Genomic DNA, 20,897 nt, shown 5'->3' with positions numbered 1-20,897 from the left:
TTCAAAGGGCCTTTATTTTGAAATGACACATCAGAATGACTTGATGTTCAGTGAGTGACATAATCAGGTGTTGTACTATCATTATGAAGTGAAATTGTTCTGTGCAAACTAATGGTTCCCTTTCAATAATTATATAAATTTGCAATTAAATTCACAGAAACAGGACAATTTAAAGGGCATTTATTTTGAAATGACACATGAGAATGACTTCATATTCAGTGAGTGACATAATCAGGTGTTGTAATATCTTTATTATGAAGTGAAATTGTTCTGTGCAAACTAATGGTTCCCTTTTAATAATGATCTAAATTTTGAATTAATTTTACAGAGATGGGACCATTCAAAGGGCCTTTATTTGGAAATGACACTTCAGAATGACTTCATATTAAGTGAGTGACATAATCAGCTGTTGTACTCTCATTAGGAAGTGGAAATGGTGTGTGCAAGGTGGAGGATTTCTCTAAACAATTAGAATAAAAATGACAGAAATATAAACATTTAAAGATCCTTTATTTTGAACTGACATGTCCTGATATCTTCATTTTATCAAGAAAATATAGCAAATATTTGTTTTTTATTCATGTATTATTTGTTTAGAAATGTATTTATTTATAACATACATCTCCTGTCAGTGCCCTGTGAAGGACTGGCGTCCCCTCCAGGGTGTATTCCCGCCTTGCGCCCAATGATTCCAGGTAGGCTCTGGACCCCCCGCGACCCTAAATTGGATGAGCGGTTACAGATAATGGATGGATGGATGGATCTCCTGTCAGAGCCTTTTGGCTTTTATCTTGACATTCGTTCCGCTATACGCTCTTACCGTAATGTTCAGAATACGCAGTTCCACCAAAACTAAGCCGGGGGCTAGTTTGACCACGCTTTTCCAAGTGGAGGCTGGCTTGTAGTGATGGGAATTTCGGCTCTTTTTGGGCTTTCGGCTCCTAAATGGCTCTTTGTTTTACCACTTATTTCCACTGGTACAGAACAATATTACCTACATTTTACATGACTATATGGACAAAATATTATTGTTCAATATTAAAAATAATAAATAGTGTTGCAATGGCCAATTGTTTTATGGCTGTCTTGTAATAACTCACTGATTGCACTCACACATTGTATAAATAACTGGATTTTTATTTAAACACCTTAATAAAAATCACTTGTAAACTCTGAAATATAGCCAATGGAACACAAAACGCAGGTATCACAAGATAGCTTATTAAATTAAATAATCAGCCATTTCTGGGAAATCCATTTCTTCAACTATTTTTTGGAAGGCAGATTGGCATTCAGGAAAACCAAGTGTCTCAGGTTGGAGGGTTGGAGCTTGCTTGTTGTTCTCTGATTGGTTGAATGACAAGCCTTAGAAAAAAATGGCTCGGTCTTAGACGGGAACCGGCTCTCATGGTTCACTTACAAAAGCGACCGACACATCACTACTGGCTTGACCCCAGTGGTAAATGGTGTTTCCCAGTTTCCGACATCACTCGAACGCAGCAATAAGTTACAGAGTTTATAGTTTTACCGCGATGCGTTTTGCTGGCGATGGCGTTCGCTCTATCAGTACAAGCTGCTGGCTCCAGCGTATGGATAAATAATGTTAACAATGCTGAAGTTAACTTTCCCCACAAGCTCCTTCATTACATTTCCCGCTTTCTGTGTTTTAACAATGAGAAAAGCGCATATACATAAAAATCTGTGTAAACGTACGGAACATAAAGGAAAACACACAGCAATATCCTTAGCCCTTGAACACTTGGACCCTTGAGCCCCTATTGCTCACCCTTCAACAACGCCATCAGGCACACCTAAAGTGCACATCTCAAGGAAGGCACTAGGGCTTAGTGTAAGAATTGGGACACACTTGCTGTACAGTACGACAGGACTGCAAACAAGAGCTCTCTAATTTGTTTTCAAGTTATAGGTTTTATATTCGATAGCACAGTTTCTGTTAGAGTTTTAGGACAAATGTGATTCCATATGTATGGTCTCTCAGAAATGTCTATTTTGGACAAAGGATTTTGTTTATTATACATCTAGTCCAATAGGCGTCACTGTTCTCAATGAGATGGCAAAGCACGGGAGGAAGAGCCAGTCTTCTTCTGTTCTGTTCTATCTTTAGCGGCTAACACAAGAAAGTTGCATTCTGGCAGCTACTCACCCTCAAGATGCCAGTGGCAGTCGTGATGTGTGACCACTATGAGAAGCTTTTAGAACAGTGCGAAACACAGGAATTAGAGGTGAGAAGTTAAATACTTTAATACAGTAATTTAGCGCTAACACAGTACCGTTTTTTCCAGCAACAACGTACATTAGATTGCTAGCTAGCAATAGCTAACGTTTGCTACGTTAACTAGCTTGTTTATATTATTGTAGCATATGTGACTTATTGCTTTCTGTTAGTCGGTGTTGCGAGACAAGTAATTTATTTATATATATATATATATATATATATAGTTGTGCCTGATTTAACTTCGAACTACATATCCACAAAGTTTAGTAAGGGTGATGCTTCGATAAAAATGCATTAAAAAAATTAGCATTTATCATTCTAAACTTTTGTTTCGGGATTGCTGACGATTAATATACCCGAGGAGTGCAGATTCCCACGTCTGAACTGTAGATATATAACATTTGAACTGGGATCTCCAGTTTCCAGAGTCCTGAACACGCCTGTAGGTGGACTGGCTATGTAAAAGTGTCCGTAGGTATGAGTAACTGTGTGAGTGGGTGATTAAGAAGGGATTTCTGAACCAAAACAAATTAACGTCTGTGGCAGTGGAGTTTGTAATTTTAGGAAAAAAAAAGTCAAAATTTAATGTCTCAGAGAAAAAAAACGCTTTAGGAGTTGTAAAAGGTTAAATTTTGTTTCCTCATGAATACAAAAGTAAGATGGAATAATTGTGCCCATTAAGTCCCTTTAAATATAAAATTCGCATTAGTATTAATTTAGTCAGTAAGCATTAGTGTTATCATTGGGCAAAATTACAACCAAAACTGTTTTTAATTGTGTGTGTGTGTATATATATATATATATATATATATATATATATATATATATATACACATACACACATACACACACAAACCGGATTCCAAATAAGTTGGGACACTAAACAAATTGTGAATAAAAACTGAATGCAATGATGTGGAGATGGCAAATGTCAATATTTTATTCGTAATAGAACATAGATGACAGATCAAAAGTTTAATCTGAGTAAATGTAATATTTTAAAGAAAAATATGTTGATTCAAAATTTGACAGTGTCAACAAATCCCAAAAAAGTTGGGACAAGTAGCAATAAGTGGCTGTAAAAGGAAATTGAGCATATAAAGAACAGCTGGAAGACCAATTAACACTAATTAGGTCAATTGACAACATGATTGGGTATAAAAAGAGCTTCTCAGAGGGTCAGTGTCTCTTTGAACCCAAGATGGTAAGAGGATCACCAAATCCACCATTGTTGCGCAGAAAGAGAGTGCAGCAATACCAGAATGATGTTACCCAGCGTAAAATAGCAAAGACTTTTAAGTTATCATCATCAACCGTGCATAACATCATCAAAAGATTCAGAGAATCTGGAACAATTGCTGTGCGTAAGGGTCAAGGCCGTAAAACTCTACTGGATGCTCGTGATCTCCGGGCCCTTAAACGTCACTGCACCTCAAACAGGAATGCCACTGTCAAGGAAATAACAGAATGGGCTTAGGAATACTTCCAGAAAGCATTGTCAGTGAACACAATCCAATGTGCCATCCGCTGTTGGCAGTTGAAACTCTACAGTGCAAAGAGGAAGCCATTTCTAAGCAAGCTCCACAAGCTCAGACATTTGCACTGGGCCAGGGGTCTTTTAAAATGGAGTGTGGCAAAATGGAAGACTGTTCTGTGGTCAGATGAGTCACGATTTGAAGTTCTTTATGGAACACTGGGACGCCATGTCATCCGGACCAGAGAGGACAAGGATAACCCAAGTTGATGGTATGGGGTTGCATGAGTGCTTGTGGCATGGGCAGCTTGCATATCTGGAAAGGCACCATTAATGCAGAGAACTATGTTCAGGTTCTAGAACAACATATGCTCCCATCTAGATGTCATCTCTTTCAGGGAAGACCCTGCATTTTTCAACAAGATAATGCCAGACCACATTCTGCAGCCTGCAGTCCAGATCTTTCACCTATAGAGAACATTTGGCGCATCATAAAGAGGAAGGTGAGACAAAGAAGGCCAGAGACGATTGAACAGTTAGAGGCCTGTATTAGACGTGAATGGGAGAGCATTCCTATTTCTAAACTTGAGAAACTGGTCTCCTCTGTCCCCAGACGTCTGTTGAGTGTTGTAAGAAGGGGGGATGCCACACAGTGGTAAAAAATGGCCTTGTCCCTACTTTTTTGGGATTTGTTGACGCCATGAAATTTTGAATCAACATATTTTTCCTTTAAAATGTTACATTTACTCTGATTAAACTTTTGATCTCCCATCTATGTTCTATTACGAATAAAATATTGACATTTGCCATCATTGCATTCAGTTTTTATTCACAATTTGTTTAGTGTCCCAACTTTTTTGGAATCCGGTTTGTGTGTATATGTGTGTGTATTGATTGATGAAAACCTGCTGTTATCATAGGCTCCAGGTGGCATCGCAACTCCACAAGTTTATTCACAATTACTTTCTCTTTATCTTCTCCACAATGATATGTAAGTATTCACATATTTCCCCATAATCTTTCTGTATAATCAATTAATTTTTTATTAACTAGGTTTAAGATATATATATATATATAATTTTTTTGTTTTGTTTTGTTTTTGTAGGAACAATGCCAGATATCTTTGGAAGAGAATTCCACAAGCAATCAAAATGGTAAAATTCAAACTTTGAATATATGAAGTGTTTTGTTTTGGTTTGTTTGTTTTATTTAATTTTTATGTAACTAAATACTAAGAGATTTATACAGTACATAAATACCAGAATTATAAACATATCTGCTTTTTAGCATCTCACAGTTGTGAGGCGAATTAAAAAAAATAATAACGTGTTTAATTATGGCATTAATAATAGTATTATTAATAATATATTTTATTTATATAGCACTTTTCAAAAACCCCAAATGCTTACAAAATAGCACCAGTTTCATACGAGAGCCCTCAACACACTTGTAGGTGGATTGGTTATGCAGACTTGTTTGTCGGTATGAGCGTGTGATTATGAAGGTTTTTCTGGAGCAATACAACTGAGCATCTGTGAGAGTGGAGTTTGTAGTGTATCTGTAAATTTGAAGTTGCAGAGAACAACACTTTAGGATTGCAATATTTTTGGTTACAAAAGTTACACTACACATTCACAAATTCTTAATTTCATGTACAAAAACCCAATTCTACACACACACATTAAAAAATTATTAGCTCACTCTTTTTGTACAATTGCTGCAGTAAACCTTATTCACACGCTCGTACAAAATGTGAAATAGTGGACAAAATTGGTACATTCAGAAATAAGCACAATATAATAATACTGCTACTATACCCTTAAATGCAACTTCAAATAAAACACAGACTTCTCCCCAATACACTTCTCCAATCCCAGTGGGAACTTTAAAGGCTGAATTTACTACAAGGCAGTGTCTTCATCCAGACAAGTGACATAAACATATAGCTATTACTCTCTGTTTTTTCTGACATCATATAAGTCAAATTTAGTCCTGCCCGTTAATATGAATCCTCTATTCATAATGTATTATAAATGCATTTATAAAGCATTATGACATACATTATACCCCATTATGACTGCTATAAGCGTGTTCAATTATTAATAGATATAGCAACATAAATATCACAAGTTGTTTGTGTGACTTTATGAACACACAGGTTATAATTCAATATATCATCTGTTCACAAAGACTTTGTACATATTGTAGCAGCATGCATAGCAGCCTCCCCTTGTTCATTATTTTAGGGTGTCATTGGTGTGTGTGTTTTGTGGTTTTGGGGGTGTTTTTTTTTTTTTTGTCTGCCTGGTGTGTAATGATTGACATTGGCACAGCGTTATTCAACATCTGGCAGACTTTTGTCTTGATCCCTGTTCCCTTATGTCAATAAAGGACACTTACTGGCAGAATGGCCTAGTCTCAATACTAATCCCTGGGTATAATGAGCCTTATTTCCCGTTACACAAGTCTCCCAGATGGTGCATAATGCTATACCCATGTCAGTTGTTACCCACGCAGGCAAACGCCCCCAAACGCACAAAACAACAACCCCAATCCACAAAAGAGGGCAATAACACATCTACAAAACTTCTAAAACTACTAATGTGGAAGGCTGTATTTCTAGAGTATGTACAAAATCCTTAGGAATGAATGAGTAAATTCTAACACCTGTCTGTATAAACACTCATACCTTAGAAATGACTACATCCATAACACTTTATATTTAGTTATCTATTTATAGCTAATCATACAGGCTTATAGCTGTCATTATAAAGTATTATGTATGCCATATTATATATAGGATTCATAGAAAGTGTTCAGTTCATTTTAAACATGTATCTAAAGACAAAATTCTATATCTTCCTCCATGTGAAGTTCACAGATAATAGAAAAGACTGAAAATGAGTGGACAGTGGCAATAATTTTGACTGATCTTTTTATCTTATTTATCCATACTTTTATTTTAATCGTCTAATGAAAGCTGCAAGTATAATCATGTTTGTTTGCCATGACTGTACTCTAAACTTCAAATAATATAAAAATCTTAAGGTCTGATTAAGTATGTTTCCATAGGCAAACCCAGAATTGGCAGCTATTTGGGCAGTGGGACAACGAATTTGGCAACGGGACTTCCCAGGCATTTACAGTGCAATTGCTGCCTACCAGTGGTCTGAAACAATTCTACCTGTAATGGAGTCTCTAAGAGGTATTGCATATCATGTAGATCTTTTGTTGCATGTGATTTGTGAAACTTTAATAGGCAACTAACCAAACTTTGCCAAAAACTTTCTTCTCAAAATGTAAAAGAATGTCTTTTATAATGCATTAAGTCTAAAACAATTAATAATAATTATAATATTGACAAATATTCTCTTTCTTAATTTTCTAAGCGTTGGTCAATCTAGAAAGAGTGAATGACTTAACAGGAGGAAGGCATCACTTCTGTAGGAGCATACTAATTTTAGCAAATAGCAGAACACAAGGAACGTTTTTTTGAGCACCTGAAAACATGAAAAAACATTGGTTTGGGCATATGTATTTGTTTCACATTAAATGGAAATGAAACGTAACTGCTGACTTTTAAAGGTGCAACAACAAATTTGAAAAGAGAGCAAGCTTCAGTTTCATAGTAAAATTAGAATATTTAGTAAAAACCTAGTTACAAAAATGTGGGACAGTATGTGAAATGGGAATTCAAATATACAGCATTAAAACATTCAGTTTAAATTAAATTTGAATTGATAAAATGTAATTACCTATTTGATGTTGGAACCTATAATTTTTATGTAAAAATGTTGTTTTAAATTTGGCGTTTTTTTTTTTTTGTTTTGTTTTTTTTTTCCGCAGCATGTTCCAAAACATATTTGAAAGCAGATTTGTTCCCCATTCAAACATTGTTTTGCTGTTTTTAATGACTGTGGTTTACCAAGAAAACCTTTAATTTAACCACTGCCTTTTTCTATGATGAGTAATATATTAAGCTTAAATTAATAAAAGCTAAAGTAATAATTAATGTAATAAAAGCTTAAATGCTCATTCAAATACATGGGATGCAGCAGTCAACACATACATTGCATTGTTTTACATATATATTAATCAAATGTCATTGTCAGGTCTTATATAGAATAGAAATATTTAGTAATACCTAAAGAAAAAAATGATCAGTCTCTGAATCAAGAATCAGGAGAAAAGTGCAAGTTCTTTAATTCAAGAACGTTGTTCATACAAAGTGTAAAAATCCACCTCAGTCGTTCCAGGAATAAATGGAGACTGGGCCTGGTTGCATAAAACACCTTAAATTTTTCTCCTAAAAAATAAGGACAGTAAGGAACAGTAAGGAATTCCTAACAGTAAGGAATTCACTGCAGTGACTGATGTTTTGTGGTGGTAAAGTTCTACTCTTTCCATGACAACATATTTCCATATATTATTTATAATATTGACTTATTGCTGTTTATTTAGGTTGGAACTCTCTAAATTTGAGAGAACGCTAAGGGCATGAATGTAAGGAAAGACAGACAGTGCTACAAAATTAAACAACTTCAGTTAGAAATGAGTTTTGGGGTAATTCAGACTTAGACGAGTTAAACTTCAGCCATATACAAACAACGTTGTTTTCCTGAATATAAAAAAACGAGAGAACTGAAATTCCCCTCAACCTTAGTTGAAACCTTTTACTGAAACAAATAAAAATTGTTAAGGGATGTTTAAGAGCAATTTTTAAGATGTTTTGTGCTACTGGGTACAGGTCTACATTAAGGTACATATTCAGATATGTGGGAGTTTTTATATTCAGTAAGTAAACTTAATGAATGGTTAACCGATAGGAGTTCTAAATGTCAGAAACTGCAGAAGTTTCAAATGCTATATTACACCATGTTATTTTGCAAGCTCCACAGCAGCTCGTTGTGGACCAGTGTCCTTCATGCGCATATCTTTCTTCCAAATAGTGTGAATGCAAAACTACCTTTTCAGCTCTGAAAATTAAATGAAATAACATGCAAATTGTTAAAAATCTACAATAAATGTGGTAAATATGTATACAGAGGCAATAATATAACATTCAATAATATTGTGTTACTGCCTTTCACCAGGCTAAAAGGGCTCCTACATGATACTAGTTCCTGACCCATTACTTTTGGGGGCTGTTGGTGGTAATGCATTCTGTGATATATTCCTGGTACACACATGACACAATGAATTGAGTAATGTTAAGTGTCTGAACATCTTTGGAAATGGAATGTCCTATCTATCTGGCACTCACTGTCATGCTTTGTTCAAAATTTGGTAATTCATGTTGCATTGCCATGAACAAACAGACCAGTGTTCATCCTCATTCACAAAAGAATACCTCACAGCTAATACAGATGTGGTATTTTAAAAAGACCCCCCAAGGCATAAAGCCACTTTATAATATATTTACTACTGTCCCATGATATCTGGCACATCAGTGTACAGGTGCTGGTCATAAAATTAGAATATCATGGAAAAAGTTGATTTATTTCAGTAATTCCATTCACAAAGAGAAACGTATATTATACTCATTCATTACACACAGACCAATACATTTCAAGTGTTTATTTCTTTTAATTTGATGTTTACAACTGACAACTAATGAAAACCCCAAATTCAGTATCTCAAAAATCCTTTTTTTTTTTTTTTTTTTTTTTTTTATTTGAATATTACTTAAGACCAATATAAAAAAGGATTTTTAGAAACGCTGGCCAACTGAAAAGTATGAGCATGTACAGCCCTCAGTACTTAGTTGGGGCTCCTTTTGCCTGAATTACTGCAGCAATGCAGCATGGCATGGAGTCGATCAGTCTGTGGCACTGCTCAGGTGTTATGAGAGCCCAGGTTGCTCTGATAGTGGCCTTCAGCTCTTCTGCATTGTTGGGTCTGTAGTATTGCATCTTCCTCTATGCCTTATTTTGCATTGTTATTTGTAATATTTGATTTTGCACGTAAATGTCAACATACATTTTATCTATGTAAATTGATATATACTATATTGATGTACTATGAATTATTTTAATTTAAACTCCAAATCAACCATTTTTAGGCTGTTAAACTACAAACAAAATTACTTGCTGACACAACTTTTATAAATAGGGAGAGAAGTGAAAAGGTGTATAAATATGAATAAAGTGCATAATTTTATGTCAGTTATAAATAACACATTTAACAAATATTAACTTTAAGCATTTTTACGTTTTAGTATTTCTTGTTGCACATTTTGAGTTGTACTTCCTTCATAATACCATTACAAGTAAATCAACAAGTGATCCCCATGTGCTTGGAGCTGACCTACCTAGATCAAGGACAGATGTTTTCCTTCATTAAGTCTTGATCTGGTTGACGTCTTGTGTATTAATATGGATTTTGGTCTTTTTGATCAAACTTGACATATTTTGTGAATCAGGCTATATTAACGTTTATATATTTCTACAAGCTCTTAATCCTAATTGGACAATGGTGAGTGCTGAGCCTACCCGGAATCAACAAAAATATGTTAACAAAATATAGTAGCATATTTTGAAGCAAAAAAATTATCTTTATTTGGCCCTTGTTAAATTGAGATTGTCACTGAGTAGGGTGAGGAACATGATTTGACAAATGGAACTTGGTGAAAGGTTGGGGGCTGTGCATTTCCTAAAACAGACTTAAAAACAAGCTGAGAAGAATGTGTGCCCTCATTGGTTGGGAGGAGATTGAGTGTCACCAACTGCAAGGGGATTGTATAAAGCCCTGGCCCACTGTGCACCCAACAGGACTGACAGCTGAAAAGAAGACACACACACTGTGGGGCCATAACTGTGGCAGTCATTGAAAATAGGGTCTTTTACTAAAGTGATAGCAGAAATGGAAATCCAGAGGACAGCCTCCCTGATGGGAACACCTAATTCAATGGAGAGTTTGGAAAAACAACTTAGTTGTCCAATCTGTCTAGATATGTTCACTAAGCCTGTGGTGATTCTGCCTTGTCAGCATAACCTATGCCGTGGATGTGCCAGTGATCTTTATGACTCTCGGAATCCATACCGATTTTCTGGTGGTGTCTTCAGGTGCCCCACATGCCGGTTTGAGGTGGTTCTTGATCGACATGGTGTACATGGACTTCAAAGAAATCTTCTAGTGGAGAACATTATTGACATATACAAACAGCAGCAAGAAGGTAGTGGTGGAGACTCAGAGCCTGCTTTAAAACCTACAGCCTCTACTGAACCAATGTGCCAGGAACATGAGGATGAGAAAATCAACATCTATTGTGTAACCCACCAGATTCCCACATGCTCAATGTGTAAAGTATTCGGTAAGCACAAAGGCTGTGAAGTGTCACCTCTTGGTAGCGTTTACCAGGCTCAGAAGGGTGAGTTAAGTAATGCCATTGATGCTTTGGTTGCAGGCAATGGGCGTCTTCAGGCTCTCCTAAATCAGATGGAGGAGGCTTGCAAATCTATTCAGGACAATGCCCAGCATGCCAAGCAAAAACTGGGTGAGCGTTTTGATGGGATTTACACAACACTGGAGGAACGGAAGAGTGCCCTCTTGGAACATATTAGCAAAGAGCAGGACGAGAAAATAACATCATTGCGGCAGCTAGCCGGGCGTTATGGAGACCGTCTTCAAGCAGGCACTGAGCTCACAGATACTGCAGTTCATGCCCTTGAACAAAGCAGTCCTGCTGACTTTCTACAAACGTCCAAGCGTCTCATTGCAGAAACAAAGGACACAGCTAAGAGTTTGCTGGCAGAGGAGAGACCTGAACCTGGTTTTGAGAGAATGGACCACTTTAAGCTGTCCACAGAACATGTTGAGGCATTGCTATCCAAGATGGACTTTGGAGCAGATGAGGATGAAGAATATGCAGATGCAGAGGAGGAAGAAGAGCAGTGAACTGGACCAAAACAGATTTTAATGAGTTAGCATCTTTTTATAAGGGGAATACAGGAGATGTGAACAACTAAAAAGGGTAAAGACAAACAATTGACTTTCATTTTTGGAGTAGAGTTGCTCTTTGACGCTATAAATACAGTTATACCCTACATGGTGCAGAGTCAGTATTGGTGCCATTTTTATACATTTGAATGTTAAGAATGTATCAACGATTTGCTCTGTATTCTAAGGTAGTTGCTGAAACAAACAGAAAACATACCTGGTATACTAGTATAAATGGCCAAACTGTTATGTATGAATTTGACTTTGAAATCAGTGCCCTATGGTATATAATACTGTTTTATGAGCTTTTATGACTTTGCCTCTTTCGTGAATTTATCTTTTTTTTTTCCTGCTGTTTGATTTAAAAAGCAATCACAACAAAGTACAGTCATTTGTGTTCTTTGCTTTCAAAGCATATGCTTCAGCTTGTCTTCACAAGCAAAGTAGGCTATTTTTAAAATGCAGGAGTGTGAGATGATATGAGACCTTGGAATAGTGTGTCAGTCAGAGCAGGCAAAAAAAAGTCCCGTTTATGTACCCTGACTTGCTCAGCAATCCTTGTTGCTTACTAAAGAGGGGACAGTGCCCAGGCAGGCATTTGCTAATGATTGGCTAAGCAATACCTGGCTGTGCTGCTTGAATGTTGTAAAATAATTCACCAGTCTACATGTTTCAAAACTCCCTTTTTACTGACCTTTTTAGAGCCGTTCTGTAAAGAAGTGCACTTCTCTAATGAGCATTATGAAGGAATGAAAACTAAAGGAAAACAGAAGGAGCCTGGAGTCCTGTATCATTAGAGTAACTGATTTTTAGGGATGACAGTATACTTAAATGTTAAGTATATGTTAAATGTGTGTTGACAACTGCTGTGTTCAGTGGTCTGTATATTACAGGTGCCATCTTAATATTTAAATCCAGTAAACAGCAAAAGTTCAGTATCACAGTTACTGGTTGTTTGGATGGCTGCTTGATGCTCCCAAATCTGTGTATATTGTTCAAGGTTAGCAGTTAACGATGCCTTCACGGATGCACAAATCACCCATGCTATATGCACCAGTGAAACCCCGTACCATCAAGGATGTGCCCTTTTTAAATCTGTGATTTCTGAAAAAAATAATGAATCAGTCCATGGGGACCTTTTACACCTTTCACCTTAGTCCAGCCCAGAGAAGGTGACAGCGTATTTGGATCCTGTTTAAATATGACGTCTTCTTTTCACAGATCATGGTTTTGAGAGGTTTTTCTGGGACTTCCACCACAGAAATATTCCTGATTTTAAAGGCTAAGCACCACGTAATAGACCTCCATGAATATTTCACATTATTTTAGTTACTGACATATATAAGTATGAATTAAAATGAAAATAGCATGTTTAATTTGCTTTAAAACTGACAATTTTATTAAATTGACGGGAAAAACCTGAGCTCGTTATGGAAAATCTTGAACGCAACCGTAACGTCACTGGTGGACAAAAGCTGAACAACGCCGTGGTAAAACACTGTTATGACTGACTGTTATGACAGTATCTATCTAGCTAAATAACAAACATTATTCATGACAATAGCCTAGCAATAAGCTAAACTCAAATTTAGAGGTACCGTTATTCTTGTAAATGCGATTGAAGTCGAGCTTGAATTCATCCGTCACTATAAACCTCCGTACTGCAACTAAGTAGCCTAGTATAATCTGAGCCACCAAGTTTAGCAAGTCAAGCTAACGTTAACTAACACCAGCTAAAACAGGCGAAGTAAGTGTACTTACCCTGTTTACCTTCATGTATGCAGAGGCTCTTGAACACTTTTCATTGGTTTCCTTACGTGCCTGTATTGTTGGAAAAGCGCCAGTGAAATGAGCACTACAGATAACGGCGTGAGCGGATGGTCCATTCCAAAGGGCCCGTTTAAAGTTGACAAATTTAGTCAATTTTCTGGATATTTTGGGATCTTTGGGCCATTTGTGCACAGATGCCCACTGTATATTGAATTATTGCAGCCAAAAACTACACACCTTTTCGTCATTTTGCATTAAATTAAGTGCAACTTCTAGAGTTGTTGTCCACCATCTACATCACATGCAAGACGCCTATTAGAGTTTACGAAAACCGTTGGGGGGGGGGGGGGGGGGGGATGAACCAACGGTCTTGTAAACCTTATTCCTTGAATTAGTAAGAAATAACATGTTTTCTAACTATCAATAAACACAAGTTAGGAACTGTTTGACACTTTCATATAGCTTAGCTATAAATGTGCTTAGCCTTTTATTCAGTGCTCATAAAAATGTGCTAAACACATTCTTTGAGTGATTGTGCATTTAGGATCGCATATTCCATATTGTCACAGTAGAACAATTGTACAATGATGATCATAATTCCTTTTTTTTTTTAATATTTACCTTTCTCAGAGTTATGAATGCAGTATAAGGCTATGGCAAATTATCATTTGGATAGCTATGTTTTTCCGCTACTCATTCATTTACTTGTTCATTATTTTACTTCTCATTATAATTGTTGAGCTGGGAATGGTGTTCAGTGCTATAAAATGAATAGAGAACTGTAGGGGTGTCAGTATTTGTGCTGTATATTCTTGTAGAAATTGAAATGTCTTTTAATAAAAAAGTTATATGATCTAAAATTTGTTAACGATGAATTAATGGAATTCCCTTGATCCCTTAATATTGACACCTCTTTATTTGATAATTAAAATTTTAATTGACTTGAGATGGTTTAAGTTTTTGATTATCTGCTTGGGTGAGATATACATCAGCTTGCAGATGTATTTGAATTTTTTTGTATTGAATTTTTTTGTTTTTTATTAATTAATAATTTTTGTTGTTCCCTGTGAACAAGCTCCTTTTTTATTTCAGGTTACAATTTAGTTATTTTCTTTAGTTTACGGTTGTTCATATGCATTTGTTTTTTATGCACTTATTTTGCATTGTTGTTCCACCACAATGTGTAGCCTAAGGTTTTTAGTTATATAAAAAAGGCATGCTCTGTTATTTTATGTATATTTTATTTCTGTTCAGTAGCTTCTTTAAGCAGCTAATTGTTTAAAAACTATTTTTATCTAACCTGATTATGGCTTGATCATTAAATTAAACTCCACTGCCATAATGAAGCAAATTCAGCAGACCAGAAAAGTGACTATCGTCAGCCAGCTGTAAGTTTAGATTAGTTTCAATAATAGGTCAATAATCTTGTAGTTGTCTTCCATTGATACATTTACCATGTTGTGCAATGCTATTTTAAAGTGTTGGGCATCACCATCCAATATTTTGGGATTTTTGTCAAATGTCATTAAGAAAACGGCTACATTCCACTATAACAGCAACAGTACCCACCCCCAACAGTAATAGTCCTGTTCTCAGAACTGTTGATATTGCATCTAAGCAACAGTTATTAAACAAGATGTGTTGTCATGTTTTAAAAAGCCAGGTGTTGAAACTGGTGTGTGTAGTGGCCACCCTTGGGGCCAGCAAGTAAAGCAAATTATTATACATTTGCCAAATAAAAGCTAACCTCTAATTTAAAGTTACATAATCATGTAATTGCACTCAATGGCGAGTACCTTTTGTGTGAAATGTCTGTGGGATAAGTTGGTCAAATTTCAAAAATAACCTTTTTAAACTCTAACAGCCAATTTCGCCAAAATAGTTCAAACGTAGGCAAAATTTGTCATCTCAGCATACATGTTTTATTTTACTTAGTGTATGTACTATATTTTCATAAGCTTGTGAATGCTATCTTACAGCAACATAACTTTATTTCAGGGTTTTCAGTGGGCCAAAACTGAATGTGAACTTTATGTCCTTGCTACTATAGCCGTGCTTGTTGGGATGTTGTTCTTTGCATTCTCATTCTTTTTCTATCTGTCTATCTATCTTGTTTATTATGGCCAAGGTTCTAGTTAATGCATATGTCAAGAATATTGGAATTTAAAAAAAAAAATACTTAAAATGCTTGTTTGTAGAAAGGACTGGTGACAGCAAGTTGGACTTAAGGAGTTTTCAGACACAGAACAACAAGAAAACTTCAGAATGTCTCAAAGAAATTTTGTAAAACTTTGTGACCTGATGAATGAAGTCATGAGTCCCGATGAGACAATGTGCCTCCCGCTGTACCGTTACAAATGCGAGTGGCAATAGCATTTTGCAATTGCATGACCACTTGAATAATCAGATAACTGCAAATTCCAACTATAATTGGATTATTCAGTGAATGTAAACAAACTCATTGATATTATCCGTTGACAAATGGCATAAGGGAGGTGCACAGGAATATGTTGAAGTGCGATTCTGAAGCAAAGAGAGTATGGGTACTCCAGTGGTCTTGGGTGGATACATTTGTCAAATCCTGATGCAGACAAAGCTCTCTGCAGTTTCTAATATGAAATTAAAAGCAGGCAGTGGCAGCATTCTAACCTGAGCCAAGATACTTTGTAGGGGTGTTTCTAAGGTGGCTAAAGGTACTTGTTTACTCGTGTAAATGTTTTCGTCAAAGCAGTAGCTTTACAGTGTAACCCCCCCCACCCCCAACCCAAGCTGGGAAAGTTGGAAATAATGCTAACATTGAACATTGCTCATACTATTCATTGTCTATTAAATTCTCTTTCAGATCCATTCTCCGTATCTCTGAGTGTAAAATTTTATTTAAGATATTGGGCATTTATTTTCAAAAAAATTTTATAGAAAAGATGCATGCCCTTTGGCCTCTAGAGTTTAGAGCAATGTCTTCTAATCTAGATAAAAGGGGTTATTTTAAGTGTCACACTGCCTATACATAGTGACATTTTTGAATGGAAAGTAATTGAAAAAAGTGTTTAGAACAATAACAACAATGTATACAGCATTCCTACAAAGTGCATAAATCTGTTTCAATTGTATATTGAAAATCTGGAAAAACACATTTTAAAATGACCTCTGGTGTAAACAAAATATATGCAAAAATTAGGTTTTGGTTAAGTTAAACGTGTAGAGTTTTAGGTGGATTTTATTTTATTTTGTACGCATCAGACAGGCTAAGCATTTCAGTATTTGCTAAAATTACTACACTGGCGCTCTTTAATCTAACTGGAAATTGCAAGATATGTATTACACATGCAAAGTTAGAAAACCTATCATCTAGATAGATTAACTTTCTTAGTAATTTTAAATTACCACTACATATTTACTTTTCAACTAACCAGGGTTGGCACCACAGCTCCAAATATGGTAATGGGAAATCTGTGTTAGTAAAATCAGGAATCATGTTTATGTTACATAACTAGATATGCATAAAAGTGAATTCTTTTGAATGAATTCTGTCTGCTTTCTCCATACACAAACTCAGAAGGCAAAAGTTTACTGGTGGTTTTGGATGGTAATTCAAATTTTTATGTTTGTGTTGGATACATGAGCTGCTACGTCGCCACGTCTTTGCTCGGTGCCTCAGGTCAGCTGATCGGTGTAAGCTCAGAGGGGATAGAGCCTTTTCAATTGCTGTACTTAAATTATGGAACAACCTACCATCATATATTAGGCAGGCTTCTTCACTATTGATTAGTCTTAAAACCCATTTTTATTCCTTGGCTTTCAATCCAGCATGAGACTTTTGCTTTTGTTTCATTAGTTTTTACTGTATTATTAGTTTGATTTATTTCTCTTTATTGTTTATTTCTATGTTTTATAATTACCTATGTACAGCACGTTGTTTCAGCTGCAGTTGTTTTTAAAGTGCTCTATAAATAAAGCTAAGCTGAGTTGAGTTGTGTTGCTTCCTGTCACCATTCCCCCCACTGTAAAGAAAACAAAGTAAAACCATTTCACATCTGATCACGCTTCAAGAGTGTGTTTACTCAGTGACTGAATTTTGCAGAAGTATTTGATTTAACTGCACTCTCGATCTGATTTACGACATTAGGCTGTTACTTGATTTTACTTTTTTTTCTTCTAGAAAGAAACAATGGTTTGTTTTAATCTAGTTCATAACATTAACATTTTTTGATTTGCTGTGCTCGCTGGATTAAATTTTCAGTCATACATTTCCCAGATATCTTTTTTTAAACCCTTAAATGTCCTTTTAATATAGAGATAGGATGTTTTCCTATGACCCCATTCCTTTTAAAACTGCTTTTGTTCTGTGTTTTCATTGCCCAGCTAAGTAAATGTTTATGCTACCTCTCAAAATGCTGAAGTAACCTGATTCTTTTCAATGTTTTTCCCTTGTGTTTTTTCAAGATTCTACTCGTAGGAGGGCATACGGACTTGTAGCCCAAGCTTACACCTCAATCAATGCAGAGGACTTCGCATCTTTTGTGGGTTACTCTGTTGAAGAGGCTGTCAAGGGTAAGCTATAGTACAGAAATGCTGTCTTTAATTCTGTTGACAAGGTTGCTTCGGTTGCACTGTGTATCATCTGTTAATCATTATTACAATGGATAGAGTATTAGTGTTGTAGCCTATGAAAGGTTGCAATATGCAACACAAGCCAGCAGTGCAAAAATAAACTAAACTAAAACTGTACTTTCAAAAGGCCATTCTCAATGTGGTACCAATTGAATAATTGCTAGTTTCTGCTTGTCCTCATTTGATTTCAGAGTGGTCTTTCCAGTATATTAAAAAAAAAAACCAGACAGGTTGAAATGATTCCAGATTTTTGGATTCACGTCTATCTGTTTATTTCTTTGATTTCCGTCCTGGAAGCTATACGATCAGTCTGACATTTCTCTTCTGGGTTTTCATTTCGTTTTTTGTGCTTAATTATGTTTGCCATGCCCATTCTTTGTGTTATTAATGTTGATACATATTTAAAGGACAGGTTTAAGTTAGGTCCTGTATGTGCACTTTTACAATTTTTATTTATTTATTTTTTTATTTATTTATCTTTTAAAACATTTCTAATTTTATTTTTTAGGTGTAGTCAGTCATGGGTGGCAAGCAGATCCCAACACTCGGATGATTATTCCGCAGAAGCCAGGTGGGGGCACTGTTTCACTTTGTTCTTTAAGAGGAAAAAAATTTCCCCCAACCCCAGGTCTGAGTCATTGCAGTATAATGTTCCAGTTGCATTCTCCCAACCCGTTGTAGAAAAGCAAGCTGTGGGTTTTTTTTCTACATAATTTTCATAAAGCTCACATGGAAACACATAAAGTACTGACTTCCCTATTACAAACCCCACTGCTGCACACTACAATCAGACATGCAACAGGCCTTGTACCTGCTTTCTTTCCTTAGTCCTTATTTCCTTGTTTTCCTTTTAGAGCACTGTGCTTTCTTTCAAACAAACTCTTTCACATAGCATGGTTTTAATTATGTTCTCTCTTTCTCTCCCCCTCTCTCTTTCTCTTACTCGTTCCTCCTCTGCCTTGCCTTTACTCCCTCTTCCTGTCTTTACTCCTCTCTCCAGATCCACCCCCAGTTTCTTTGGTTCCAAACGAACAGCAGCTGGCCAGACTCACTGACTACGTGGCTTTCCTTGAGAACTGATAAATCCTTCTGGCCCCCCACCCCCACATTACTCTCAGCTAGACAGTAGTATGGAGAGCAAAAGTAGGTTCATCCTGTTCTTGGCTCAGACAGCTAGGATCCTCTCTTGCAGATCCTATCCAGGCCAAAGGAGGGTAATCCATTGTGTATGCATTGTGCTGTTCTGGTTTTCTTTCCTCTATGGAGTTTATGGAATTTGGGCACCAGTTTAACAAACATAACTATAAGTACAGTTGTGAACTGATGATAAATGATACAGAATATTGTCAAAGGGGGATATATTGCTGTCTGTGAAGCCTTTTTGATTTTATCTAGATCTTCCTTTACAAACATTATAATGACTGATAAATATGTAGACTGATTATCTCTGTAGACCTCTGTTGTTGAGCAGCCCTGGATAAGTACAGTTTAGCAATTAAATTATTTTATGTTTAATCTTTTGAGATTATTTTTGTGGTTCAATTGCAGTCACATTTTAATTGTGTTTTTTTTTAAAGAGTATACATAATGGTAACAAAGATATAAAAAAGAGCATATGTCAGCACCCATCCTCATTTAGTAATATGTTTAATTGTTAAACACTATATATCATGTTTTTGAAGTACATAGGTCTGCATAATTAAAAAAGGAAAAAAAAAAACAAAAAAAAAACATATATATATATATATATATATATATATATATATATATGTGTGTGTATGTTAATCATAATAACAAGAGTTTTGCAATGAAGCATGAAAAGCTGCAATATGCAAAATAGTCCTTTTAATAAAACACAAATATATTTGGGCTGTAAACATCCTCACCTAGATTATATCTTCTCGTCGAGTGTCTTGTGAGTATTTTTATGTTTAGCCTTGCATCAAAGTAATGTGGTATTTTGTGGTATCTCAGAAAAGCTATATGTAATGGCATCTGGCACTGATCCCTGCACTAGATGCTTTTAAAGTTACTGTTGTAAATTTTTGGGATGAAATCAAATACTATTGAGAAACTATACTATTTTTATTATTATTGTTTTATTTATTTATTTTTTTGCTAGCAGTTAGGATGCCACTGTAGAAGAGTTAAATTTAGTCTCATACCCATATGCTGATGTCTGGGTAAATAATAACCAAACAGTGACAAATTAAGATTTGGATCTACACATTCATTGTGTGGCAAACATCTTGAAGCAAGACCCCTGTTTTTTAGGAGGTATAGTGACACTAGGTTTTGATGTTTTCCACTCTTCATAAGACAGCAAACATGTTTTTCAGTTCTTGCAGCTTGTGCAAGAGAATGACACTTTTCTCTTTATAATCATTCCCACAGTGAGTAAAAAGAAACATCTTTTACTGGCATGCATCACATGCTTCTTACTTGTAAATCAAGAGCTGTTTTTATAATGTCAGAGGTATTTTTTCCCATTTTAGAGCAGTACATGCAGATTCAGTTTAGAATTGTAAAAGAGCAGTGTCATAGAGTGTACAAATCTGACTATTCAGATGCTTCAAACTTCACTAACATCACTGTCTCAAAAATGAAAATATAAACTAATCATAATATCTAGACATATCTCTTAATAACAATTAAAAAAATAAGCCAATCCATGGGAAAATTGTGTTTATACCATGTCGTGGTAATGGTTAAGCTGATTTTGTGCGCTTTAAGGTTTAAGGGAAATGGAGTTCTGTCCAAAAATCTGACCTTATATTGATCAAAGACATGAGTGCATCAGCTGAAGGAAAAGACTTTGAGTTCTGAAGAGGTCAGGTTCACAGACAGATGCAGTAAAACATCTGGGGT

The 20,897-nt window shown here is 35.7% G+C and overlaps 2 protein-coding genes across 2 annotated transcripts; both read left to right on the top strand.

Moving 5' to 3' along the window:
* Window positions 1-1,841: 1,841 nt before the first annotated feature.
* cops8 (COP9 signalosome subunit 8) lies at window positions 1,842-19,608 on the top strand. Its single transcript, XM_066640953.1, has 7 exons — window positions 1,842-2,243; window positions 4,631-4,701; window positions 4,816-4,864; window positions 6,783-6,915; window positions 17,862-17,969; window positions 18,538-18,600; window positions 19,030-19,608. The coding sequence occupies exons 1-7, from the start codon at window positions 2,172-2,174 to the stop codon at window positions 19,107-19,109; spliced, it is 576 nt and encodes a 191-aa protein (XP_066497050.1). The 5' UTR covers window positions 1,842-2,171; the 3' UTR covers window positions 19,110-19,608.
* On the top strand, window positions 10,568-12,143 carry trim63b (tripartite motif containing 63b). The gene is made up of 2 exons (XM_066640996.1): window positions 10,568-11,022; window positions 11,116-12,143. The coding sequence occupies exons 1-2, from the start codon at window positions 10,572-10,574 to the stop codon at window positions 11,604-11,606; spliced, it is 942 nt and encodes a 313-aa protein (XP_066497093.1). The 5' UTR covers window positions 10,568-10,571; the 3' UTR covers window positions 11,607-12,143.
* Window positions 19,609-20,897: the final 1,289 nt, after the last annotated feature.

Source organism: Hoplias malabaricus, chromosome 12, assembly GCF_029633855.1.
Source record: "Hoplias malabaricus isolate fHopMal1 chromosome 12, fHopMal1.hap1, whole genome shotgun sequence".
In the NCBI taxonomy this organism is placed as follows: domain Eukaryota; kingdom Metazoa; phylum Chordata; class Actinopteri; order Characiformes; family Erythrinidae; genus Hoplias; species Hoplias malabaricus.
Note: the sequence above shows the minus strand (reverse complement) of the source record. Positions and strands in the feature narration are given on the sequence as shown.

What these genes read in the sequence shown, in the direction of transcription:
- cops8 (XM_066640953.1), top strand. Translation starts at nt 2,172, where the DNA reads ATGCCAGTGGCAGTCGTGATGTGTGACCACTATGAGAAGCTTTTAGAA. An exon ending in GCGAAACACAGGAATTAGAG is followed by an intron (nt 2,244 to 4,630) that starts GTGAGAAGTTAA and finishes CTGTTATCATAG; the next exon opens with GCTCCAGGTGGCATCGCAAC. An exon ending in TGTAATGGAGTCTCTAAGAG is followed by an intron (nt 6,916 to 17,861) that starts GTATTGCATATC and finishes TGTTTTTTCAAG; the next exon opens with ATTCTACTCGTAGGAGGGCA.
- trim63b (XM_066640996.1), top strand. Translation starts at nt 10,572, where the DNA reads ATGGAAATCCAGAGGACAGCCTCCCTGATGGGAACACCTAATTCAATG. An exon ending in CTCAATGTGTAAAGTATTCG is followed by an intron (nt 11,023 to 11,115) that starts GTAAGCACAAAG and finishes CTTTGGTTGCAG; the next exon opens with GCAATGGGCGTCTTCAGGCT.